Genomic DNA, 26,791 nt, shown 5'->3' with positions numbered 1-26,791 from the left:
GCGGGCACTAAATCAAACGGTGAACAGGAGACCTCGCGCGTCGCACGTTAATTGCTAGACTCTACGCGTCGTCCTGTAAAGGGATTTTATTGCACCGGAAAATCAGGCCCGGTACCGTTAGGCCAGGCTCGCAAGGAGGCGAGGGCAGGCCATCTGCGTGCGCACGGCAAAGAGCATAAACGTGTAAATGGCTGATAATAATCCGAACGGAGGGATTCTGAAGGGAATAAGGCGCGCGTTTCGTCGACGCCGTGGATGGCCCCGCGAGCGCCGCGAGAGAGTTTTACGAGCGTACGAACGAGCCTCGCTCTCGGCGCCTCGCCGTCCAAAGTAAATAAAACCACCGATTCGCTTTCCTTTTTTTCGTATTCTTCTTCTTTTTCTTCGTCTTTTCTCGGCCCCCGGCCGTTTTCCTTTTTCTCGTCCACGAAAAGAAAAAGCCGCGCGGCTGATTTTCGCCGGCGTGACTGGCCTTTCGGGGGACAGAAATACGGGTGAACCGCTGTTCGGGGGACAAAAATACGGCTGTAACGCCGTTCGGGGGACAAAAATACCGGTGAAATGTCGTTCGGGGGACAAAAATACGGCTGTAACACCTTTTTGGGGACAAAAATACGGGTCAAACGCCGTTCGGGGGACAAAAATATAGGTGAAACGCCATCCGGGGGACAAAAATACAGCTAAAACGCCGTTCGAGGGACAAAAACACCGGTGAAATGCCGTTCGGGGGACAAAAATACCGGTGAAACGCCGTTCGTCGGACAAAAATACGGGTGCAACGCCGTTCGGAGGACAAAAGTACGGGTCAAACGCCGTTTGGGGGACAAAAATACGGGTGCAACGCGTTCGGGGGACAAAAATACGGGTCAAACGCCTTTCGGGAGAAAGAAGCACCGCCGTTGTCCGTCGGACAATTAACGAGGGCCGATCGTAAAACGCGATCGGGAATTGATAAATCGTGTTTCGAGGAGATAATCGACGCGCCGGGAATGCTGATATCGCTGTTCAGGCGAACAGCGCGGTTCGCGGGCTCGTGGAATCGGTATGACGGGATAGATTAGGATCTAAATGCCCCGTGTCTCTCCCGGATCGTAAAGGCTCCCAAAAATGTCTCGTAATCCGAAAGTGGCGAGTTCCTCGGATCATTCGAAGCAACATTTTCCTTTACAAAAATATTCTCCGAGGCACCGTTAACGAGTTATTAACGAAAAACAGTGACCAATGAGAGGCGAGCTCGGCTGGCGCGAGGCGACCGAGCCAATGAGCGGAACTGGGCTTCGCGCGCTGGTCGGCTGGGCCGTCTCGCGTCGGCCGTACTCGATTCTTATTGGTCACTGTTTTTCGTTAATAACTCGTTAACGGCGCCTCGGAGAATATTTTTGTAAAGGAAAATGTTGCTTCGAATGATCCGAGGAACTCGCCACATTCGGATTACGAGACATTTTTGGTACACCCTGTAAATTACGCTGAGACCGCGATTTTGCGATTTTGATTTCCGCTCCTCTTCGTTCCTTATTATTTTTATTCTTCTTGTTATCATTATCTCTCGAACTTGCTCGTGCTTTAATTAATTCACTAATCTTAACTTTGTTCTATGCGACCGAATATCACCGAATATTACCGATGGTAAGTGCGCTTTAGAACATATTGTCATTATTATTAGAATCATCGTTAGTGTCATTAGACCCTGTAGATCGAACAGACGAATTCGAACGGCGCGACCGAGCCCCGCCCGAGGAATTGAAAATGGTCGTAGAAAAAAATGACGACGAACGTCTAGGAAAAGACAGCCGCGAACCCGTCGGTCGGAGAGATTCCCCGGTAACTATCCTCATCCTGCTTCGCGAAGCCGAGCGAGCGCGCCGCGGCCTCGGCGACTGCGAAATAGGTTACAATACTATTATTGTTAATAGCATCGCGCGATCGTGAACACAAATTGCCGGGTCCCGGGCATTAAAGCCTCGCGTTTTATTGACGTCGAAATTGTACGTTCCTCGCGATGTCCGCGCGCGTTCGTTCGCTCGCTCGCGCGAGCGCGCGCGCGCGCGTCCGCGAGAAGAGAGAGAAAGAAAAAAGGAAAACAAAAGAGAGAGAAGAGAAGAGAAGAGAGGAGGAACGAAGCGCGGCCGCGGCCGTGCCGCAATGTCATAGATTGTACAGTTCTGTAAATAAACGACGTTATAAACAGTTAATAACCACCCAGGGGACAGGCGGCCGGCCGGAGCGAACACGCGGCCACGGCTGCGCGGAGCAAAACTAGACGTCGTAATTACGCTTTACGAGGATCCGAACGAGTCGTTTCCGGGCGTGCCCTCGAGAGCCTATCGGACAAACAGCTTCGATATGTCGAACAGCAAAACGACAACTCTTATCGGAACGTTATTAGGTACCGTTAGCATGCGTTACGCGGGGAACTGCCCGGCCGCGAAAGTCGCAGAAATCACGGTCGACGCCGCCGCCGCCGATCGTTTAAAACGACCGGAGAAACCTTCGCATACTTTTCTCCTCCGTTCCTCGCCGTCGCCGTCACCGTCGCCGTCGTTCGCAGTCCCCGCGATTAACATGTTCGCTGTCGCGTCGGTATTCTTCTGCAATTTCGTTCCGCGGCTTTCGCGTCGCGAACGTACCGTTCGATTTATCCTCTATTCGACTTTATCCTCTATGCGACTTTACGCGCATAGTTCGCCTCGATGCGCCCCGAGAGCGGAGGCTAAATCGTATTCATGGAATCGTGTTTGTCGTAAATTATATTCGGTCGCGCTTCGCGTGATTAATTATATCGATGATATATGATATTGTTTTATAATTGTTTATGCTTCTTTCTGTTATTGTTGTTGGCGATAACAATGAGACTGGCATTTTTAACGGAGGGGTTGAAGCAGTTGTTCAATGGAAAGCTTGTTCAGCTTGTTCAATGAAAATACGACAAATTGCGATAAAACTACAAATTACAATAAATTAAAAGTAAAAATTACAGTAAAAATAAATATATAATAGAATATGATATACTCTATATAATATATATATAATAAAATATAATATACTATATATAAGATATACAATAAAATAATAAATAATAATAATGAATAATAATAATAATAATAATAATAATAATAATAATAATAATATTGAATAATAATAATAATAATGATGATGATGATAAAATAAATTGTAGTAAAAACGAATCTCGAAAAACTCACTAAAAGATCGATTCGACCGCGTTGATTTCATTTTCACAGACAAAACAGCTCCGATCTCGTAGTTACGCGAGAGATTCGGCAATGACCTCGTCAAAAGTCGGTGCTCGAGAAAAATCTGGAGCCGCGTGACGGACTACGATGATTTCGCAACGACATCAAGGATACGGGGCACGGTCTCTTCACTCTCTCCTTGCGGGCGGAAAACCTGCTGGAATCGCGAAAACGCGGGAAGGTCGGCCCGCGAAACGGCGAAAGAGCAGCGTCGCGCCGCGACCACGGCCCCCGCTAATTCGAGCTAAAAGGTTGTAATTAACCTCGCGAGACTCGACGGAGAAAGGCGGACGCGTCGCGAAAGGGAACGGGAAGGGAGAAGGGACCCGAGAGCCGGTTTTCCAGCGCGAGAACAATTAAACGACGAAAACACGAAGAACCACGAAAACACGTATCCCCTAATCCAGGTATGTCAAACTCAAAAGCTAACTTGGGCCATAATAATAAATAAACAATGCTTAACTTTAGGTGGGTCGCAAAAAAAAATCAATGGTCATAGAAACAAATATTTTTATTTTGACTAGTACATTGTAATATAATATAATATAATATATATATATATATATATATATTATAATATATATAATATATAATATATAATATATATAAATATAATATAATATATATAATAATATATAATATAATATACATAAATATAATATAATATATATAATATATAATATATAATATATAATATATATAATAATATATAATATAATATATATAATAATATATAATATAATATACATAAATATAATATAATATATATAATAATATATAATATAATATATATAAAGTTAAATTATTGTTTACGTCCTGATACTTGACATCAAAAACGTTCATCTCGGGCCGCGAGATTGACACCCCTGCCCTAATCTAACACGAGCCTAACTCGACCCTAGTTACGTTCATATTCGGCCCGACTTACGCGCCGCGGCTCTCGTTTCCGGCCCGATTTTTCGACCACGTCTCTCGGACGTGATAATCGTTTCCCGGGGCCCGATCGTCCGACCGCGTCTCTCGGACGTGGTTGCAGGGCAAAGGGTTGAACATTCCGGGAACGAGGGCCGGCGAGAGCCTCGCGGACACGCGAGTAAAAATGTGGAAACGCGTGACCTTTAAATCAATCACCGCCCCGTAGCCGGGCCCCGCGCGTTCGGGCCCCGCGTCTTCCATTCTCACGATCCGCAGAATACGGCCGCGCGCGCGCTTCACGGCTTCGAAGTTCCATTTGGAGCGTCCCATTTCTTCGTTCCCACCCGGTTCCACGATCAGAGACGCGAGCGAAGGTAGTAATTTGTCCCTCTACCTTCGTCCCGGAGCCGGTTAAACGTGTCTGACCTTTGATTCGAGGGAGACTTCGACTTCGGGATACTCCGGATCCGCGGACGAAACTTCCCGAAGTTCTGCGGCGTGCTCGCTAAAGCGGTGTTCGTCGCGGCCTAAAGATAAGTCGGCTCGAACAATAAGTTGGTAGATGGTTCTGGCGGAGCAACGATCCATGGCTGAGAAAGAATTTCGCAAGTTTCATATTTTTCGGACGACTGCTTTTCTTTTTTTAACCCTTTGCACTCGAGCGGTGACTCTGAGGCACCACTGAAATTGTTATATCACGTTCCAAGATAATGTTTATATCAACGAAGTTTAGATTTGAACAATTGTTGAAAGTGTAACTGTTGTACGAGTCACCATAAAACTCAATTTCATATGCATAAAATGCACTTCGTCGTATAAAATGGAAATAATTAATATATAATTATATATTAATATAATATTATATAATTCTTATATTATTATATAATTATATATTAATATAATAATTAATATATAATTATTTTTGATTTACAGTTAAATGGCTTCGAGTGCAAAGGGTTAATAGGTTTACAACCCCCATCAAACTTCAAGCTCTAAAATATTAATCAGTCCCTCATAAAAGGGACGGTTCTGTAATAAGTAGACCGCGGATTATAGAGTGAAATTTATAATAAATATACATAACATTTATAATAAGAATTATAATAAAAATAAGTGAATTTCTCAGACAATGATTCGCGTCGATGTTTCGAACGTTAATGGACATTTTCGAACGGATAATATTCTAGCTGGTGTCGCGGCGAATTCAACCGACCTGCTATACCATAACCTGAAACCTCGAGGCAACGCTGAAACAATAATTTTGATATCCTGTATCGCTGCTTCGCCGGACCACTGTGCGTCGCTTCGGAGGGCTTCTCCTCTCGGGAGACCAGGGAGTCGGTCCACCAGTCACCGGACACGTCTTCATACCGCTGTTCCGCGCCGTGACTCGTCGATTTTCTTTCCGACGTTTACAGCATCCTCATTGTGGGAATACCGTGGGACGATGTGAATTCTGACGGAGGAGAATCGTCTCTATTCCTGTTGCCGGTTCGTGCCGGCCGAAGGCTCGCTGCTACCGCGATCTTTTCACGTTACCGGCGACGTCTTTTATGAGGATCAGAATTCGAATGAATAGAATTGAAAGAATTGGAAGAATTGGAAGAATTGAAAGAATTGAAGGAATTGAAGGAATTGAAAGAATTGAAAGAATTGGAAGAATTGAAAGAATTGAAAGAATTGAAAGAATTGAAAGAATTGAAAGAATTGAAAAGAATAGAAAAGAATTGAAAGAATAGAAAAGAGCAGAAAAGAATTGAAAGAATAGAAAAGAGCAGAAAAGAATTGAAAAAATAGAAAAGAACAGAAAAGGATTGAAAGAATAGAAAAGAACAGAAAAGAATTGAAAGAATAGAAAAGAACAGAAAAGAATTGAAAGAATAGAAAAGAGAATAGAAAAGAATTGAAAAAATAGAAAGAATTGAAAGAATAGAAAAGGATTGAAAGAATAGAAAAGAGCAGAAAAGAATTGAACGAATTGAAAGAATTGAAAGAATAGAAAAGAACAGAAAAGAATTGAAAGAATAGAAAAGAATAGAAAGAATTGAAAGAATAGAAAAGAACAGAAAAGAATTGAAAGAATAGAAAAGAATAGAAAGAATTGAAAGAATAGAAAAGAATAGAAAGAATTGAAAGAATAGAAAAAATAGATTAGTATTAGAACAATACCAACGGTTGGGCGTTCACTCGAAGCCCCATGATCGGGTCCAAACGGACCCATGTTCTCGCGTATGCGAACATTTTGCACAAAAATCTTGTTGTTGTCATAACATCCTTATTATTATTACCAAACTGCCGATTTTTATGCAAAATAAAAATTGTCCGCATTAGTTGCAAGAAATAGAAACTGAATACAGTAAATTCTCTCCAATTGTACCTCGGCTGATAAACAGAAATGGACAATTTGGGAAGAGGAGATGCGATTATTCGAGCCTCGTCGCCTGACAATCGACTATGTCTCTACTATGTCTCCTCTTCCCAAATTATCCATTTCTGTTTCCACGCTTTTCTTTCCACAATCGCTCTAATCGATCGAGAATAAAAGACATTTACATTTTAAAATTCTCGTGATCTTTTTTCCGGATTTAGAATTAAAATTGCTTCGAGTGCAAAGGATTACCAAGGTTTGACTAACACTTGAAGAAAAGCTTCGAAGCGACTGAAATCTTGCTTGCAAATAATTCACAGTCCGTCTCGTTCTAATTTCATAGACAATTCTTACGAAAGACGCGACTCCGTGGCCCTCGATTGTCATCGGAGAATTGCCCGGAAATCCTAGAGATCTCCGATCGGTGGGAACGGCGTTCGTGGGTCGATTGGGTCGTCGGTGACGACCGGGTCGGTGGCTGAAATCAACCGGTAGCTGAAATCTGTGACGAGCCGGGGACGGGCCTTTAGTCCAGCCGTTTCACGTTCCACGGAAATTGATACCACGCGTCCGAACGAACGCGGCGAACAGATAAGATCGAGGTGGCCGCGAGCGGGACGCTAAACTAATGCCTCGCGCACAGTGGCCGCGCGAGATAGATATCTTGAGAATTTCATTAGCATGATCCGAGGAGGCTCGGCACGGCTCGCGCCACCACCTCCTTCTCCTCCCTCTTTAACTTGTCACCCGGGGCTACCTCGCGTGTTCGTTCGCGCCACGGACCAGCCTTTCTGTCATTTAAGCCGGGACCCTCCCTCCGGCCCCCCACTCCTCGCACCCTGGGGACTCGTCTCGGCGAGCCGAGGGGCCCGGTCGCCGATTTAGTCGACCTCTCCGTGGCCCAAATTGTTTCGCTCGGCTCCTCCACCGACCTCCGGATCCTCTCTTCTCGGGTCCTTCGACGATTCTTCTCGGCCTTGGCGCAGCTGCGAGCACATTTACGGAATAATTCTGCGGCGTGACGGTGTAAAACGAACGGTCGACCGGCAATATCGAAGATGAAGTCTGTTTCCGAACACACTGTATAGTGTTTTTATCTTTTTTTTTTTGAATTTTTTAAATAACCGAGAGACCGTAAAAGCGAGCTGGCAGGCTCGGACAATCGTATTTCCTCTTCTCAAGATGTCCGTTATCGTTTCCAAGCCGAAGGACAATGCGGGAGAAATTACTACAGTAATGTCTCCCTAACTGACGACTAAAAATGTACAATTTGGGACGAGGAGACACGATTATTCGAGTCTTGCGCCTCGTTTTTATAGTTGTTAAGAATCGGTAATTATAAAAACGAGGCGCGAGACTCAAATTAATCTCTTCTTTCCAATTTGGCCATTTCTGTAGACAATCTATGCGTCGATTAGAGAGACATTACTGTATATATTCGATAAATAAATAAATACATACATATATTCGATAAATAAATAAATACATACATACATCAACAAATAAATAAATACATGCATACATACATAAATAAATAAATAAACAAATAAATAAATACATAAATATTGGGTTGGCAACTAAGTAATTGCCGATTTGTTCAATGAAATAAAAAATTCTTTTTACTTGGAACAAAGATTAATCTGTAATGTATTTACCATTTTGTTCGATGACCTTTTGCCATCTCTCCGACAACTTGAAAATTCCACGCTCGTAGAAAGTCTGATCTTTTTCGGCCAAAAACTGAGTTAAGTGAGATTTTACAGCGTCATCGTCGTTCAAAGTTTTACCACGAAGGGAGTTGTCCAGGGATCGAAATAAGTGGTAATCCGATGGCGCGAGATCAGGGCTATATGGTGGGTGTAACATCGATTCCCAACCAATATCCATCAATTTTTGCCGAGTGGACAAAGACGTGTGCGGCCTAGCATTGTCCTGCTGAAAAATGACACCTTTACGATCGACCAATTCTTGTCGCTTTTCCTTGACCGCTGCATTCGATTTGTCCAGTTGCTAACATTCACGGATAATAAAAAATAACATAATAATAATAATACTAATAATTTTATAATATAACATTTACGGATATCATAAAAATGGGAGTGAGAGACATCTATAACTGAAATCGGCAATTACTTAGTTGCCAAGCCAATAAATAAATCGAACCGTTGTATTCGAGGGTTGTTACAGATCATCCCCCAAATCGTACGACGGAAAAGTAAATTATTATTAATAAATTATATTATTAAAGTAATTATGTATTATTATTATGTATTATTATTGAAGTAATAATTTTAAGAGTTCTCGTTTCCGTTCTACGAACGAAACGAGCAAAAGTCCGTCTCGACAAAGAAGAACATAACCTAACCGGCCGCGGGACCTGCGGGTCAAACGACTCGAATGTGTCAGCAGAGTCGCCGAATGTTAACTTGATTTTTTCGAAACGACCCGTCGCGCAACGTTTTCACGGCACAATGACGTTTAACGAGTCGGCCGGCGATCCGGGTCGCGATTTCAGGGGCCCGCCGTCTCGTCCCCGCGGCTCGTCCGCCGTCCCGGGGGCCCGATCCCCCGAAGACATTACGCGCGTGGTCCGGGCCCGGGCAAACGCGTTCCTATGAGTTATTGCGCCATTAACGTGAGTAATCGCGCCGGCGGGAAAATTATACAATAATTTGTTTGCGGCTGATCGAATACGTCCGGCCATTTTATTCTTCTTTTGCCGGGTAATGAAGCGGGCGATGGTGCGGGGGAGGGGGGCCGGCCGGCGGAAAACGCTCGGGCCCCGCGTCCTCTCTCTCTCTCTCTCTCTCTCTCTCTCTCGCTCTCCCGGGGTCATGAAAAATGAAGACGTTTCACCGGGGCCGCTTTCGATTTTACGCGTCGAATGGACGGGTTAAGTAGCCGCCCTCTCGAACCGGGCCCGCGTTATAATTTACACCTCCTTCGCGGCCCGTTGTTCCTCGAAACCCGCGACGGGGCCCCATTCGTTCACGGAGAAAAATCCTCGCTGCTCGTGGCAGCCCGAGATTGAATACTCGGGGCCCGGACCGCGCATGTTGAACGTCGGCCGTGTTATACGATTCTCATGAAATATCGACGCCCACGCGTCGCGTTCGAATCGGTTTTCAGATCGTAACGATCGTCGTGAAAAAAAAGAAAGAAAGAAAAAAGAGTCGCCGATGAAACGGTGCGACTCTCGGTGTCGCCGATTTCCGACGAAAGTTTCTTCTATCTTCCGAACGGAGTGGTTCGAAAATTCGCGATAAATTCTCCCCGATCTTCCTTCGGGCCCGCGAACGAACGTGGACGAATCGCGGAAGAGGAGATACGATTTTCTTTTCACGATCGTTGAGTATTCTAGAGAATTGAATGCTAGGTTATGTCAAGGTTATGCGAACGAACGTGGACGAATCACGGAAGGGAAGATACGATTTTCTTCTTACGATCATTGAGTATTTTAGAGAATTAAATGCTAAGTTATGTCAAGGTTATGTCAAGGTTATGTCAAGGTTATGCGAACGAACGTGGACGAATCACGGAAGGGAAGATACGATTTTCTTTTTACGATCATTGAGTATTTTAGAGAATTGAATGCTAGGTTATGTCAAGGTTATGTCAAGGTTACGTCAAGGTTATGCGAACGAACGTGGACGAATCACGGAAGGGAAGATACGATTTTCTTTTTACGATCATTGAGTATTTTAGAGAATTGAATGCTAGGTTATGTCAACGTTATGTCAAGGTTATGTCAAGGTTATGCGAACGAACGTGGACGAATCACGGAAGGGGAGAAGGGGAGATACGATTTTCTTTTCACGATCGTTGTGAATTCTAGAGAATCGAATGCTAGACGGAGGAACGGTGCTCATTGTTCGAGATCGAGGCGAGAAAGCGAGGCCCCGCGGGACTAGCGTGGAACGTCCGTAAACACGGTGGCCGTGGGCCCCCGGGTATTTATGCGAGGCGACAGCCGTAAATTTCTACGCGGCTCCGCGGCCCTCGAATAATTCATTTCCGCGACTCTGCTTCGGGTTAATTGAGCGCCTATGGAACGAATTAATAATCCGCTTTCTGGACGGGGCCGGGAGGGGAACGGGCGACGGGATTTAACGGGGCCCCGATCGAGGAACCAGCTAATTTATACGCGCGCGACACGAACAGCCGTTTTCCGATGTGTATTTTGTTTCGAGACGTTATTAACGGGTTCGTCGTCTAATAAATTCCGCGGGGCCCGAGATGCGGGTAGAATCGGGGTCGTGCCGCTCGTTATCCCGTCTAGGAAGGCGAGACGAAATTAACGAGGATTCTGAAATTCGCATCGGCCGTCTCTCCGCGATGTACAGGGTGTCCCAGAATTACGGTGCGTCCGGGAAATGGCGGATTCCCGAGGTCGTTCGAAGTAACTTTTTCCTTTACAAAAATGTTCTCCGAGGCATCGTTAACGAGTTATTAACGAAAAACACTGGCCAATGAGAGATCGCGCACGGCCGACGCCCCGCCCTCGCGACAGCTGCCGCTGCGTCGGACGGCCGGCGCGACGCGGCATTGGCCGCGAGGGCGGGGCGCTGACCGCGCTCGCGCTCCGATTGGTCGGTGTTTCTCGTTGATAACTCGTAAACGAAGCCGCGGATCGCATTTTCGCTGAGGAAAAAGTTACTTCGAATCGTCTCAGGAATCTCTTCGCTTCTCGGAAGTACCATAATTCTGAGACACCCTGTATGTCGGCGGAATCGCCGAAAGCCGAGAACGATCATTTTCTTGCCGGAGCGTTCGTTTCGGACGGTGCTCTAAAAAGAGGATACGCGCGGTGCGAATTAGTCGTCCCTTTGCTCTCCTCTGTTTCGTACGTCAGAATAGCGTTAAATTTTTACTTCGTGACCTTGGAGAAATAAGGGGAAATAATTTCGTGATTTTTGTCATTACAGATCGGTCTATCGAAGAGTTTAATTAATTTCGATTGGACTGAAATGTACAAAAAAAGAAAACAAACAAACTATGACTAAAATTTTGTGTCTCGAGAAAAGAAAACGAACCGAACCGATTCGTTGAATTCCAGGAACATGGCTGTTCGATGCAGACGGTGGACCTGGTGGCGGATTGTCCGCTGCAGGTAGTGGCCGCATCCTCGAGGTCGCCGTCACCCGAGAGATCGCCGACGCCCCTCGCGCTGCCGAGGAGCATGGGGCAACGTCCAAGCAACCTCTTGCGCCCCAAGATCTCTTTGACCTGGGTCCTACGCGGGCAACAGCAGCCCGCCTCCAACAACAACCATACGACCGGCAACGAGAGCGCAGGTAAAACGACGCGAAATGAATATTATACAGAGCGTCCCAAAATTATTGTATTTACGGGAACTGAGGGGTTCGTGAGATCATTTCAAGCAACTTTTTCCTCAACGAGAATGCGATCCGCGGCTTCGTTTACGAGTTATCAACGAGAAACACCGACCAATCGGTGAGCGAGCGCGACAAGCGCTCCGCCCTCGCGGCCAATGCCGCGTCGCGCCGGCCGTCTGGCGCAGCGGCAGCGGTGGCGAGGGCGGGGCGTCGCCCGTATGCCGATCTCTCATCGGCCAGTGTTTTTCGTTAATAACTCGTTAACGATGCCTCGGAGAACATTTTTGTAAAGGAGAAAGTTACTTCGAATGATCTCGGGAACACCACATTTCCCGGAAATGCCGTAATTTTGGGCACCCTGTATATAATATATATATATATATTAATAATATATATTATATTATATATATAATAAATATTATATATATTACAAATAATATTTTAATTTATATATATATACTATAATATATAATATATAATAATATATATATTATATTATATATATATAATAAATATTATATATAATATAATATCACAAATAATATATTAATTGCTCGCAGGTGCGAACGGCGATCGGGAGAGTCTATCGCGGGACACCAAGGAGAGATCGTCGAAGAGGAGCGTGAAAAGCGAGAAGGAGAAGATCTCTGGCAAAGAGAACCTCGACGTAGAGAAGCGGGAGAAGAAGATCCTGCATAGGATAGAGAAGATCGAGAGGACGGAGAAGGTGGTCCAGGAGGTCCAGGAGAAGGTTCGTTGAAACTTCTTCGGTTTCTATCCGAAGTCCGTATCCCTAAATCCTATATTGTATCTGGATCGAGGCGCTGTTCCTGGATGACGAAGCAGTAACACTGACGCGTACGATATTTACAGGCCGTCGGCAAAGAAGCCCCGGTTAATGAGAGTTCCCTGGACTGTCCTCTAGAGAAGCAGTCCGAGAAGGACTTCCCGGGGCTGAAGGAGGCCAAGGAGAAAGAGAAGGTGAAGAGAGCGGTGTCCGAACCTTCCCTCGTGTCCCGGGAGTCGACGTCCACGCCGAGTGGTCGAGAGAAGCACAGGCACAGAAGAACGAAACGGTCTCACAAACCCAGACCTCCTAGCAGGTTCGGATACGAGATCGCCGATCTGGACGCGTTCCTCACAAAGGTTCGAACTTCTGTTCAGTCGAAAGAATCGTTGCCGCTCGAAAGTCGAGGAAACTAAGAGGAAACGTCTCGAATGTTTCCAGGCCTCCATAGAGAAACCGGCGAACATTCCGGTAGTTCTATCCTTTCCCTCGGTGTTGTATCAAACCCAAGGTGGAACTCAGGACGAGATGGCTCTTCCTCTTGGCACGGTGGTGAACGCGGTGTTTAAAAATCAGACCTGGTTGTACGTGCAGACCCCGCATGGTCAGGAAGGCTACGTCGGCTACGCCGCTTGTCTTCCGCTGGGGATACTGCCTCAACCGACGAGGGGACCCTGCTGGGAGGACTCCACGGATGTATTTCCACGTCCCTTAGGTAGAGAAACGTTAATATAGTTTCGGCGAGATAACTCCGGTGACGAGCAACAACGTCGGATTAGATTAGTTGGACAAGATTTTGCCGCGTGCGGCTAATTGATTCGAGACGTTTATCCAGGTAACATGACTGATACAGAGAAACTGAGGGACACCAGATCCGAGTGCGGCGGCCGTGGCAGAAGCTCGAGGGTAAGACGAGGCTCCAGGGACGCCGTGTCAGCCTGCGGGGAACGCAGCGTGGACAGATTGTACCTTAGGGCAGCGGCGAACGCTAGAACCAAAGGATCCCGTCACACTTTGCTGGTGATACGCAGCGACTACGAAGCTCGCGGTGGAAACGCCTTGAGCGTCTCGAAAGGGGACGTGGTCGCCCTCCTCAGCGACCATGTGAACGATTGGTTCTGGGTCCGGTCGCGAGACGGCAGAGAAGGCTTCATACCTGCAGTGATCGCTGGCCACGGTTTTCTGTGATCGTTCCATGTATCAGCGTATATTCCAGCGATATACTGTTAACAACCCCTGTTGTTGGTCCTAACATTGTAAACGGTCGGCAGAGCCTCTATAGTCATGTTTGTTTGTACATGTTCATTCGACGCCAAGAGATGTTTCATGGGAGCGTATCCTCGCGTGATAACTACGAATCACCACATTTTGTATATATTTGTACAAAAAGTTTTTATATTATGTTTTATAAAATGCACATTGTATTAATATATTTATTAAATAATATATGTACATGCAACGAGGCCCTCCTCTCCTGCGTTCGATGAAGGAATGTAATTCTGTCGGGTGCTTCGTTACTCGAACTTCAGCATCAGTTCGCGATAATTAAAGTTCGTGCACACGTCGAGGTTGTTCGAGGAGCCGCCTATGCTGAGCATCTTCTGCGGTGTTTCTTGGTAAACTATGCTGTACACCGTATAGCTGGAGGTCGGCACTTTGGCTAACGTTTCTCCTTGATACGTTAGATGGTAGACATGGGGTGCTGTTCCAGCAGCTATCACGCGTTCCTCGTATATATTTGCCACGTGAATACCTTCGTCCGGTAAGTCGAATACGGTAGCTGCTTCCATCGTACGCATATGCCATAACGATAGACTCGGTCCGCCTCCGCATAACTGAAAAAGAAATAAACATGTATATATGAGCCGTTTATTTTGAAAGTGGCATAAGTCACTTTACCGTAATGAAAAGTGGTGATGTTTTTAATGTTTATACGAAATTATTTATACTGAGAAAAATATCAGTATCCTGAGATAATAACAAATACAAGTAAATCTTCTCGAAAGTTAGCGTCCATATTTTTAAACGTGTTAAAACGCAAACCCTTAAATATATCGACTTAATAACAAAGTGACTTATGCCACTTTCAAAATAATTATATATATTAATATTATATATTAATATATAATTATTATATTTAATAATATATTTAATATAATATAATAATATATATATTATATTTAATATAATATAATAAATATATTTAATACATGATATTATATATCATATATTAATATTTGTCAGCTTAGAGATACCGCTTTGTACCAAATTATACAATGTAAAAATACGCACGAGCCAGTCGTCGGTGAAGTCTATCGCTCCGATCCATTTGCCCAACCACGGTCGCGCAACTTTTTCTACCAAATGTGGAGTTAGAATATTAGTGTTCTCTTTTTTACGTAGATCCCACAGCCTCACTGTTCCATCTTCTCCACTTGACGCTAATTGACTACCCCTAAGAAAGGATAAATATTTTTTTTTAATATAGTATGCTTCAATATATAATATTACTATCGCATTAATTATATGATACATACATCAATGAGAGACAATGAACGTAATCGGTGTGTCCCTGTAAATTCCTTATAATTCTACCATCTTCCAGACTAATTACATAAATATGGTTGTCCCCACAACCGGCGTATAACACATTGTTCGGTTTAGAGTATACTAGGTAGTTTACGTCTGGTTTCTCGTAACTATCCCTGCAAATTCATTAACTGTAATATTTACAGATTCTAGGATATATATTATAACAACGATGCGATATCTTACTTATTAACGGGAAGTTGAATCGTCCATGAGACTTTAATCTTCGGCGCTTTATTAGACGTAACCATCTTCCAATTCCATCCGCACACTTCTCCAGAGCTTCCAGTTACAAGGAAATTTTCCGTAGATACCATGCTCATTACCTGTTGATTAGGATGAGCAGCAAATTGGTATGTGGGCCCCTGCAGCTCATTTTCCTCTACTTTATGGGGCCCCAGCGCTTTCGATAATCTGTTGATCATTTCATTAATGTATAAAATCTGAGATGCTTGAATGTTCAAGAATTAACGCATTTTGTAGAAAATTCATTACTGTAAACGGTAACTTAACCTATAATTTTAGTTGTTTACAATCATGACAGAAAACTTACTCGAAAACTGACACGTCTCCATAAATATTTCCAGCCACCAAAAAATTTCCATCTGGAGAAAAAGCTTGCGACAACACCGTGTTATAAAATAATTTATGATTAAACGTTTCGGACATCATATTTAAAGCTGTCTATCACCACACTGTATATTGACACTCCGCGTCAATTTATTGAGGTTAGGAAACCAATATCATGTAAAGATTTATTATGTATATTTTAATTTATTGTCAATATTTAAGCACTCAAACAAAAATGCTTCTGTGATTATAATTTATTAAATAATTGTCAGCTGCTGCAGCCAACAATGTTTGGATTATTTATTGTTTACGTATTTAATCTTCTAGAAAAGTAACATACTCTGTACGACACAGCGTATAGTAAGTATACACAGTTCTTTATCATAGATGAATGCATTGTGCAATGGTGGCGCCTCTTGTGGCGAAAAAGAAAAGCTTGTTTCGAGGTCCGTACAGCGCCAATTAGGGTAGTGGCAAAACGCTCAAACTGTTAGCCAAAATCGACTGTTGGTACTTTGGCGGACAGTTTGAGCGTTTTGCCACTGCACTAATTGGCGCTGTACGGACCTCGAAACAAGCTTCACTTTTTCGCCACAAGAGGCGCCACCATCGCACAATGCATTTGTTGTATATAGCGCCTCTTGTGACGACAATTTGAACTAAAATTAAGAGGTCCGTACAGCGCCAATTAGTGCAGTGGCAAAACGCTCAAACTGTTCGCCAAAGTACCAACAGTCGATTTTGGCTAACAGTTTGAGCGTTTTGCCACTGCTCTAATTGGCGCTGTACGGACCTCTGAATTTTAGTTCAAATTGTCGCCACAAGAGGCGCTATATACAACAAATGGCGCTCTTTTCAAATTTCATGGAACAGATGATTCTTACCGGGTATTACATTTTACTCTATGTCAAACGCGGCGAAAATTATTTTTTTCTCTCTATTTTCAATAATAAGTAAACTCTTTTTACACGATATAACTTATTATAGATGCAGAGGATCTCCTGAACATTTTTGTATCCTCATCTTTTCTCTTTGAAGTACTTCGAAGTACCAGCACTACTGGAGGCCACATTAACAGCTGTTTACTTTCTTCTGTCATAAGTCAAAAACAAAAGCAAGAATATGTCATTCGTGTGAAAGAATTACATATATTTTATTATCATTTTGTATATTTTATCTACACGTTCTTTTTTACTTGATGTAAACCAAAAGTAAGCGTTATGCACATGTTGTATGGACATCAATTTCCCATGCCAGCAGTAGTTTGCAAGCACAAAAATTATCCACATAATGTTGTTCAAGGCTGTATCGTACACCTTTCGAAAACGTCCGCAATCCCGTCGTAAGTATAAAGTAAATATATTCAAAATTATACTTCATTGATTATAATGTTGCTGTTAGTTTTGAGAATTAATGCATAAAAATTAAGTGATGTCTACAGAACTTCATAACATGCCAAAAGCACCTCTCCCTGGAGAACCCGCAAAACCATATACGCTTACCGAAATTCCTGGGCCAAGGTCAGAAGCTCTCCTCAATGAATTTTCTAAAATTCAGGTTTACAATTTTCATTCTTTCATAATAAATATTTAACTTTGAAATTATGTTCAATAATATAGTTTTATTACAAAATGTTCCAGCAAGTGGGCTCCATCCAATACTTCGCAGATTATCAGAGATCAGTTGGCAATTACCTAGCAGATATCGATGGAAATATTTTTTTAGATATGTTCATGCAAATTTCTACCCTCCCTCTTGGATACAATCACCGGTCAATTTTGGGTGCCTTATCGTGTGTTGGAAATCAAGTAAACGCATAAAAAAATTGTTCTATTTACTTCACCTGTTACTAACATCGATGTAATATAATTTAAATTTTTTAGCGAATAATGGCAAATAGACCAGCATTGGGACTTTTTCCAGGTCTAGAGTGGCCGTGTAAACTTCAAGATACTTTGCTTCAACCTTGTGTAAGACACGCTCGACAAAATAATGGAATACATGGCTTAAAATACATGGCTTCATGCATGTAATTTCATTAGGTAGCTCCAAAGGGATTGCCATGTGTTTTTACAACCACGTGCGGTGCTTGTGCAAACGAGCATGCTATACAAGCTGCATTTATAAAATACGCCGAGAAACTCCGTCGAGGAGGAAGTTTCACAAACGACGAAAAGAAAAGTGCCCCCTTTAATGAACCACCCGGTTGTCCTGAATTGTCCATTCTATCTTTTGAAGGTGCCTTAACATAGTATATTGCAGTATATCATATTATAAATTGATCAAATGAACAATAATTAGGAGGATATCATGGTAGAACTTTTGCTGCACTGGCGTTGACACACTATAAGTATATAATGAAAGTCGACATACCGTCTCTTCCATGGCCAATAGCACCTTTTCCGCAGTATTCGTATCCGTTAGACGAATGTGAAGAGGAAAATAAAAAAGAGGATGCAAAATGCTTAGAACAAGTACATATATTTAATATCCACACGTTTTAGAAGATTAGAACCATTGTTATGTTTGCAAGGTAGAGCAGCTGATAGAGAAATATGAGAAATCAGCACCGGTAGCTGGTATTATAGTGGAAGCGATACAATGTGAGGGAGGTGATAGACATGCTTCCCCTGATTTCTTCCATTGTTTGCAGAGCATTGCAAAGAAGGTAATATTTCACTTGAATTTTCACGATACAAAAGCCGTAATGAACTTTCCAATTTTATAGAGGGGTATTCCCTTAATAGTAGATGAAATACAGACAGGAGGGGGTGCAACAGGCCGAATGTGGGCTCACGAGTATTTTGAATTAAACACACCCCCCGACATTGTCACCTTTAGTAACAAAATGCAAGCAAGTGGCTTCTATCATTCTTCTGAATACATGTAGTGTATTATTCTATCATCTCAGCATTTACGATGGACTGTCCTTCCTTCAATATTTCCTGTTCTTTCAGACCTCTGCGTCCGTATAGGATTTTTAATACTTGGATGGGTGATCCAAGCAAAATATTAATATTAGAAGCGGTACTACAAACTATTGAGGCAGAAAATTTATTAAATCATGTTTGTCAGGTCGGTAATTATATTCTATGTCAATTGAATACATTACAACAAGAATTTCCACAAATTATAAGCGCTGTTAGAGGTAGAGGTTTTATAATTGCGTTTGACCTGAATTGTAAAAATATGAAACAAAAGTTGCTGCATCAAATACGTTGCAAAGGTAAAAGGACATTAAGAATACACATCAAGTATTAACGTGTCATAAGTATTCTTATAATTCGTATTTATTGATACAAGGTATTCAAGTTGGAGACTGTGGGACCAAATCAATTCGATTAAGACCGTGTTTGATTTTTGGAGAATATCATGCTGACATCTTTTTAGAAAATCTGCGTTCCTGTCTACAAGAACTTTCGGAAAGCTGATACAGTTTTAAGTGATATTTTAAAATTGTATTGTTTTATGTATTTATTAAATACGTACACTAATAAAATATATGGTTTTATAATTGTGAGAATGGAAAGCTGAGGCCACAAATAACAGTTCTAATCAGTGGGAATCGATATAAAATTATATAACTTATATGTTTTATCGCGTTTTCTAGATATAATCGGTTTAGTATCTAAGCGAATTCAAATATCGCGGGTTCTGGCGCTTCAGCCGATCAAGGACTTTAAGCGCACAAACACGGACAAATTTTGTCTGCGGACCGGTTTATCCTGCGACTTGTTTGTGCATTTTTTTGCGGTGCACACCAATAACACAGATTTGCAGGTAGAACATCCCTTTGCATAAGTGGTCTTTGCCGAATTCGAGATCTGTGCCGAGGATATTGTTGTCTGTATACAAAGAAGATCGATATCATCATGGTAGTAAAGGAGCGGCTCCGTGTTCGGCTTGATTAGAACTGGAGATTATTATGGCTGAAATTTTTCATTATATAACGGGAAAGTGCATTTCCATCGAAGTGCATTTTTCGCGACGTTCAGTAGCATCGTGAGCAACGGTGAAGACTGGACGGGAAACTCGACGTATCGAGTGCAACAAAACAAAATAAAAGCGAGCCAAATACGGGGGCAGATTTACGTTGCAACACGACAATCGCAATTGCAGTCTCAACCGTGGCACACTGAAGTGTAAACAGTCACCATGGCAAAGTACGAAGATATTGCGTAATGCTTAGCCTTATCTAATTATAGCAGCGTAGAAAGTGCATCACTAATTCAATGATAATGTTTTGTTTACTATGCCACGCTGCACATTGATCGCTGTTACGCTTTAATTCACCGGTCGTTCTTTTCCAGCGGCATGTCACTTTTTAAGTCCTTGATTTTTGTTAAAGAAAATGCTGATTTTAAGTTGGTGTGAGTTCGTTAACCGTCTATGAACAGATTTTCGTACATTTTACTCCCCCGTCCCATCCCTATTTATATTTGAAACACTTCTAGACTTTTACCTTATTATAATTTTTTTTTAAAAGATTTTTGACAGTGTTGTACACGTAGATGTATACGTAGTTGCAATTTACTAATTTGTATTATTTTTATGTAATATGATATTTATATAAAATGTACTTAATTTTGTTTTCGTATTTGTTGGATTACGCTTTATTTGTAGAGTAATCTTCTTTAGATATTAATATTTGTTAAAATTGTATCAGTACTTAACAGTCTTGATAATATCTCATGTATAGAAATAATAGAACGTAATTTAGATAACCATCAATAAAGTACTACTTTCAAAGAAGTTAATATCTTTATGATAAAGTAAAATCTTTTTGTACACATGTTTCATGTGTGTTGGTAACAGCAATTAACACAATGAATTAACAGTTTTACTATTGTTAATAGTTCATAATTTTCTACCTAATTAGATCAATTTTTATATAAAAAAATCTATTTACCTGTTTGTACATCATCGCATAATAAACCTTGTTTCAAATACAATTATATTTCTAATCAAACAACCTTTCTGTATACAACAGCACTTTCGAATGACGTATTTTGAGCTCTAATCTTATCTTATTTATTTTGTTATCGGTTACTGGTGCTAATCACTAGTCTGCTGCTACTTCTTTAGTTTGAAATGTTTACTACATAGACTTATTCATATATCTGAATCAGAACAATTGTAACAGATATCAGTATTATGTACGTGATTTTGTAAAAATGAATGTTGATATAGTTTTACAATTGTGCATAGGAATTTTTTATCAATTACTTCAGGGTAAGCTATTTCATTTGTAAAAACATGTATCGTTTATTCTATTTTTAAAGTTACAATGACGTAGCTTGCAGAGTAGTTTCATTTAGTTATTGCCATCTTATTTTTTTTAATAATAGAGAAACTATAATGATTAATTAAAGAAAAATTAAAATTATAAATGATCATAATATTTTGTTTTTCTTTTTAGAGAGATGATGATAGTATTCGTTTATGACACTGCTAGGTGTTGTAAAGAAGATGATGATCCTGCAGAGGCAGTTATGTATTTCCATCCAGCATGGGTGTCTCTTACCCAAAGGCTAGCTTTAGCAGGTCAATTAATGGCTGTTAATCAGTTTCTAACAATTTCATTTTCTGCTCCAAAATCAATCACGTTACAGGGTGGAAAATTTGTACTGAAAAAGTTTGGACAGTACATTCTTGTGAGTGTATTATTATTATATTTCAATTTTTCTTCAATAGCACTAGGAACAATGAAAAAATGTATTGTACAAAAAGACGCATGCTATGACTTTATAGTTGCTGTTACCTGCTATAAATATTACAATTATTAGTTCACTCCGAATTAATGTAGAAGAATATTATTTTATAATTGAATGCATCATTCACAGCATGAATTAATATTTGGTATGTACATATATATGATCGTCAATTATTTTGTAGGCAGTGGGAACTGATAGGAATATACACGATTGGATTTTAGAGAGGCGTGCAAACACATTAGAATCATTATTAAAATTTTTTCATTGTGATCTTAATAAGATATTAGAATCGTTTAACAACGATAGAAACAAATTCACAGAGAAACTGTATCAAATGTTCGAAACTTATTTGCCAATACTTCAATATAGTGCCAATCTTTTTTCCAACATACCTATTATCAAACTTCCAAAGGTTAGTGCATGGCATTCTTTTCATTATGTTTTCTAAGTGTACATAAACGATTTAATTAATTGCTCTTTATTTTCTATACTTTGTTACTTCATATTGATGCTAATTTCAAATTTTCCCTAGAGTGCTAGTAACATATTTTTAGAAGCAATCGAAGTTTTACAATATTGCCAAGAAACTAATGGTGTTATGGGAGGTGCAATCTTCTACAATAATAAGTAAGTTATAGTACAACAAACAAACCGTTCTTATTTGATAAATAAATTATTTATTATCCTTATCAATGTCTCAGGGTAGTTGCCACTCAATTAAGTGCAGACTTGACCAAACAAATTGTTATTACCGATCCATATAGAATAAAGGTATAATAAAATTGTATTATTCTTACATTTCATGTTGCAATATGCAATACTAACGAATACTTCCTATGGTCTAGGCCCCTGCAGAAAGAATATCAACAGAATTTCACCTACCTGTTGGAGTGCAATTACTGAAAGTGTATATAGAACAGAAACAGCATGCAAAACTTATGCAAGAAGCAAACAATGAACGTTATTATAGTTCTTATTTTGACTCTGTTATGAAGAAAATGATGCAGAGAAAGGTAAAATCTTCAAGCTGCTAAAATAGACTTTAACAAGACTTTAGGAATAAACGTTGTATATATATACTGTAACAATCTTATTTTTAGAACATGTCCAAGAACAGTAAAGAGCCGCCTCTATCCGGAATGAAGCGCGACACTTCTCGTATTTTCACTGTACCTGAAGAAGGAGAACTGGACTCTTCACAGTACAACGACGGCAGCCACTATGTACCCTCCGTTCCACTTACTGCTTACAACTCTCCAATAAAACGTAAACAGGAAAGTAAATCAGACCGTCCCAAGTGTGTGAATCCTCTAACTCCCAGTGTTTGCTCCACACCCTTGAAAGATGTAAATAGAGTACTGCACGGCAACGTTATGCTAATATGCAACACGAACGAAGATGCCAATGTGGAGACAGCGGAGGAGGAAAAAGAGGAGATAAAAACAAATGTGGACGACATACCGGATGTCGTCAAGGAGGCGCTTAGATGTAAACGCTTGAACAAATTGAAGAACGTCCCACCGAAAAAGAAAGTGATCAAACGGAGAGAGTTTACTAAGAAGAGCTTAAGCATGCACGACTTAGATTCGTCTGTCAATTTATATTGTAATAGAATATCAGTTAGAACATATGGATTAGGTCTACCACAGCTAAAACAAAGCATATCACCTGAGACGTCCCCTCAGAAGAAACCGGAGTACAAGAAGCAATATCACACGATCACTGATCCTTGTTATCCCGTGTTCCGCGGTGACGGACTACCAGTATCAATGTCGTTGTACCAGCAATACATATCCTTCCATTACGAAGAGCTCACAGACGATAGCAACAACACGATTAATCGTAACGACTTCTTAGCCAGTTTGAATAATAATTGTAACGTCCAGAATGTAACAAACAACTGTGATACCGCGAATAAAGACAATTTGGAGAAGTTGAACAGTTCTCGCGAAATTAAATTGGACAACAAAGCGAAGCAAGAAACTTATCGCAGATCGATGAGCTTGCCGTTAAAGCCGCTGAACATCACTGAAAATGACGACAGACGAAAATCAACGTCTGAGTGCGGGAACACTTACGACTTTCTTCAAAAAAAGAAATTGGACGGCTTACAGTTGACGCCATTAATGTCAAAGCTTAGTTTATTAGCTGACGAAAGGACCAGCGGATTCTGCAGCAGAGAGACTACCCCCAGTGAATTTCGTGATCTATCGGGATTCTCCACGACAACGAATCAATTGATCAAACAGAAATTAGAGGCAGTCAATAAAGAGATAGGTAGCGATGGGGAGGACGAACTCGAAGAGGACTGGGTTACTACGTCCAAGGATGAAATTTGTCTCGAGACAACCGAACTGTTTCTCTGTGGCCACCAGAATATGGTGTTGGTACTGCTGATGGAAAACGGAACTGCTAACAATCCTGATCTTATACACACCCTCGTAAGTATTCCGATATGTTATGGTGTATTATTCCTGTGAGTTGATTTGGATAAGTCACCCTATATAGTATACTATTTCAAGTTGACTAAATTTATATCTGATAATGCACATTGCAGTGGCACACCTGTGTGAGTACATTAGGGAAACTCGAAACGAGACTGCAGCAGTGTCTAGAGCCTCTACCATCAAACGAAAACAAGGAGCTGTATAGTATTTTAAATATTGATAGTCAATGGGATACGATCAATCGTTCTGGACTTTGGGGAGTCACTGAACTGGATATTGTATCCTGCCTTCACGATAGATTCTCTCGTGCTAGTAATCTCACGGACATCATTGTTAGGTAATTCTTTTAGATATTAGAAGAAACATACTCGAATTAGTAGATTTGCATATATCAGCTTTAACTTGCTTTGGTAGATATACTCACATCTTTTTGCTCGATTAAAGAAGCATTTGTTTGCTATTGAAAAAAAATGATCAGAGCCAAAAGATGTAGTATAGAATATGATATATATATATTTTTTTTCTTTAAATTTTTCTACTATCTTGATTCTTTAACAAAAAAACATTCTTCATAGTAACGTTTCATAAGCATGGTAAAAATTGCATATATTTTTTATTAATTAAATAGAACGGAAGATACTGTTGTTTACGGTAACCAGTGCGGGAATATAGAGATATTTTACCAACAAGCAGTGGCACCAAATACATCCGGAGGACTTCCAACTCCTGCAGATTTAATGGGAATTGTGTCTCTTAAAGCAAAACGTAGGCTGGAAAGAGATCATGGAATTGTTCTACTATAAATTTTCAATTGTCCGAGCGAGATATGCTTCCGCTGTAATACCGTTCGCAATTTTATTGTTTGATCACTTTTTGACACTTCGTTCGTTACATTCCGTGGCATGCCAAATTAATGATATTAGATCATATTTTGTATATATATTTTTTCTTGCATATAGAATAGACGAACACGCCGCGTGATGTTTTAATAGCATTGATTAGGAGACATTCTCTTTACCTTGTAGCTCGGTAATACAAGGGCATTAAAAGACGAGAATGTGATCCTTTAATTAGTGGCTAGCATGTATCAGTAGTCGAATTCTTCTTACTATAGCAATAACGTTTAACTAATCACGTATAACGTCGTGTATACGCCCGCATATGTATGCAGATATGTAGTATTATATTTATTTAACATTGTCCACGTTCTTTGTAAGAAACAATCAGTTCAAATTCTCGTATCTTTCCAATTCAGAAGCCGAACAACATTCCATTAATTATTTATTCAACTAAGACTACTTTTACGATAAAAAAGAAAGATGTTGTACGTAAACGATGTTGATAGAAACGTAATTACCGAATTTTCTACATGTATTTTTGTAATTCGAATTCGCACCGTACCAGTCATAATTAATTTAAGAATTGGCTGAAATGTCGAGAACTTTTTATATCACTCATATGTATCAACCATGCATAATAAAACCGGTATTAAGGTAATAATATTTTCTCGGATACGATAAGTCATGTATTTTAATACGAGGTGTTAAATGTTTTAGTAGAAACGTTTTTGCTTTGCTTAATAACATAGTTTACATCGATTATAATATCATGTCTGAAAAATTCTGAAATTGTCATGAATTTAAAAAAATTATTCTACTACAACATTCTGTGTTGAGGCAACGATTTTTATTATGTACGGTTTTAAAAAATGCTCTGGTTTACTTAAAGTTATAATAGAATCGCATGATACAAAGAAATACCTTTCGGGATATAAGCTTTCAGTGTCTTAGGAAAAAAAAACAAATTCTAGTATTCCACTGCTACGTCCAAATTAAGTGATAATTAGTGTTAATAATTTATTTATGTATTTATACATCATGTTATCGTGGGTAAAGATTTTTATTACAAGTAGACATAAGATAATTAATATTGTTTATTGTTTGACTTAATAATTCAATGTTGTATAAATGAATTTATATTGTATGTACTAAAGGTATAATGAATTCTTTGTATATAAATATATATAAGAAGCATCTAATAATTTATTTATATAATTTGCGTAAGATAATGAATTAATTTTTTAATTTGTTGGTATAGCTAAGTTAAATTGTGCTGTTACAAGAGAAAAAAATATATCATAACGTAGCGTGTATAATTATATGTCGTACAATTTGAAAAAGTATCAGATTTCGGCAGCTTAATTAATATCTTTTAATACTTGTGTAATTAGACTTTTATAATATCTATTATGCCATACATTTTTAAGTTACCTGTTCACATTTGCTATCGCAAACTTTTCTCTTATGTACTTACAATTGTCATTTTATGTTTGTACCAGTATACATTGTTCATATGTTAATATATCTCTCTTATTATTGTCAGTTTCTGACAATTTATTCTAGTCACCTGTATGCAAATTGCCATAAACGAACATTCGACGTTTTTATTTTTTAGTGACAATCTAAAAACGAACATTTGTTAATCTAAAAACAAAACTGTGTTTTTTTCAATATTTTGAATATTGACAATTTCAAACTAACATATTAAAATTTATTCTGTGTTGATAACACAAATTTAATGTTAATATCTTTTATATCGAATACGATAGATACTGTAGAATATTATACTTGACTTTGTTACTTTATTGTAAGATTTCTACCGTGTCCTAATTTTTTGTTAAATTACCGCCATTACATAAAATAAAAAGAATTGTTTAAACATCACATATTTTCATTTTTTTTTCAAGCAAGTGTTGCGTATCAGTTTATTCCAAATACTTTTGAATATTGTGTATCTTGAAATCATTGAGTTTGT

The 26,791-nt window shown here is 40.2% G+C and overlaps 4 protein-coding genes across 12 annotated transcripts in view; 3 read left to right on the top strand and 1 right to left on the bottom strand.

Annotated features, from left to right (window-relative positions):
• LOC117218107 (uncharacterized) overlaps positions 1-14,103 on the top strand; it is a 135,218-nt gene extending 121,115 nt beyond the window's left edge. For all 3 annotated transcript variants that reach the window (XM_076526424.1, XM_033466199.2, XM_076526428.1), the window contains 5 exons: positions 11,591-11,828; positions 12,431-12,621; positions 12,744-13,016; positions 13,099-13,372; positions 13,493-14,103. In XM_076526424.1, coding sequence (XP_076382539.1) covers positions 11,591-11,828; positions 12,431-12,621; positions 12,744-13,016; positions 13,099-13,372; positions 13,493-13,845 — 1,329 coding nt within the window. In that variant the 3' untranslated portion in view covers positions 13,846-14,103. The remainder of the gene's footprint in view (positions 1-11,590; positions 11,829-12,430; positions 12,622-12,743; positions 13,017-13,098; positions 13,373-13,492) is intronic.
• thoc6 (THO complex subunit 6) lies at positions 13,471-16,185 on the bottom strand. 2 transcript variants are annotated; one of them, XR_013034844.1, is made up of 7 exons: positions 15,800-16,185; positions 15,433-15,660; positions 15,195-15,362; positions 14,950-15,112; positions 14,111-14,492; positions 13,814-14,008; positions 13,471-13,645 (listed from the first exon to the last, which is right to left on the bottom strand). XR_013034844.1 is itself a non-coding variant. In XM_076526445.1 (5 exons), the coding sequence occupies exons 1-5, from the start codon at positions 15,916-15,918 to the stop codon at positions 14,172-14,174; spliced, it is 999 nt and encodes a 332-aa protein (XP_076382560.1). In that variant the 5' UTR covers positions 15,919-16,185; the 3' UTR covers positions 14,077-14,171. The 2 variants fall into 2 exon arrangements, 1 of the variants encoding a protein (XP_076382560.1); XM_076526445.1 differs by lacking the exons at positions 13,471-13,645; positions 13,814-14,008 and having other exon boundaries at positions 14,077-14,492.
• A 430-nt stretch (positions 16,186-16,615) lies between these two features.
• On the top strand, positions 16,616-19,330 carry LOC117218134 (4-aminobutyrate aminotransferase, mitochondrial). 4 transcript variants are annotated; one of them, XM_033466281.2, is made up of 10 exons: positions 16,616-17,158; positions 17,258-17,373; positions 17,457-17,624; positions 17,700-17,786; positions 17,859-18,054; positions 18,118-18,290; positions 18,350-18,484; positions 18,545-18,702; positions 18,774-19,042; positions 19,120-19,330. In XM_033466281.2, exons 1-10 carry the CDS (start codon positions 17,107-17,109, stop codon positions 19,245-19,247), a joined length of 1,482 nt encoding a protein of 493 aa, XP_033322172.2. In that variant the 5' UTR covers positions 16,616-17,106; the 3' UTR covers positions 19,248-19,330. The 4 variants fall into 4 exon arrangements, with proteins under 4 accessions (XP_033322172.2, XP_033322174.2, XP_033322173.2 ...); XM_033466283.2 differs by having other exon boundaries at positions 16,616-17,169; XM_033466282.2 differs by having other exon boundaries at positions 16,616-17,169; positions 17,246-17,373.
• Positions 19,331-19,478: 148 nt separating this feature from the next.
• On the top strand, positions 19,479-26,700 carry HPS4 (Hermansky-Pudlak syndrome 4 protein). 3 transcript variants are annotated; one of them, XM_076526357.1, is made up of 9 exons: positions 19,479-19,979; positions 21,236-21,470; positions 21,712-21,942; positions 22,063-22,157; positions 22,232-22,301; positions 22,376-22,543; positions 22,631-23,971; positions 24,088-24,314; positions 24,606-26,700. In XM_076526357.1, exons 1-9 carry the CDS (start codon positions 19,972-19,974, stop codon positions 24,778-24,780), a joined length of 2,550 nt encoding a protein of 849 aa, XP_076382472.1. In that variant the 5' UTR covers positions 19,479-19,971; the 3' UTR covers positions 24,781-26,700. The 3 variants fall into 3 exon arrangements, with proteins under 3 accessions (XP_076382472.1, XP_076382469.1, XP_076382475.1); XM_076526354.1 differs by having other exon boundaries at positions 19,479-20,186; XM_076526360.1 differs by lacking the exon at positions 19,479-19,979 and adding an exon at positions 20,883-21,048.
• Positions 26,701-26,791: the final 91 nt, after the last annotated feature.

This window comes from Megalopta genalis, chromosome 1 (assembly GCF_051020955.1).
Source record: "Megalopta genalis isolate 19385.01 chromosome 1, iyMegGena1_principal, whole genome shotgun sequence".
NCBI classification, from domain to species: domain Eukaryota; kingdom Metazoa; phylum Arthropoda; class Insecta; order Hymenoptera; family Halictidae; genus Megalopta; species Megalopta genalis.
This window is presented reverse-complemented; position numbering and strand designations above follow the sequence as displayed.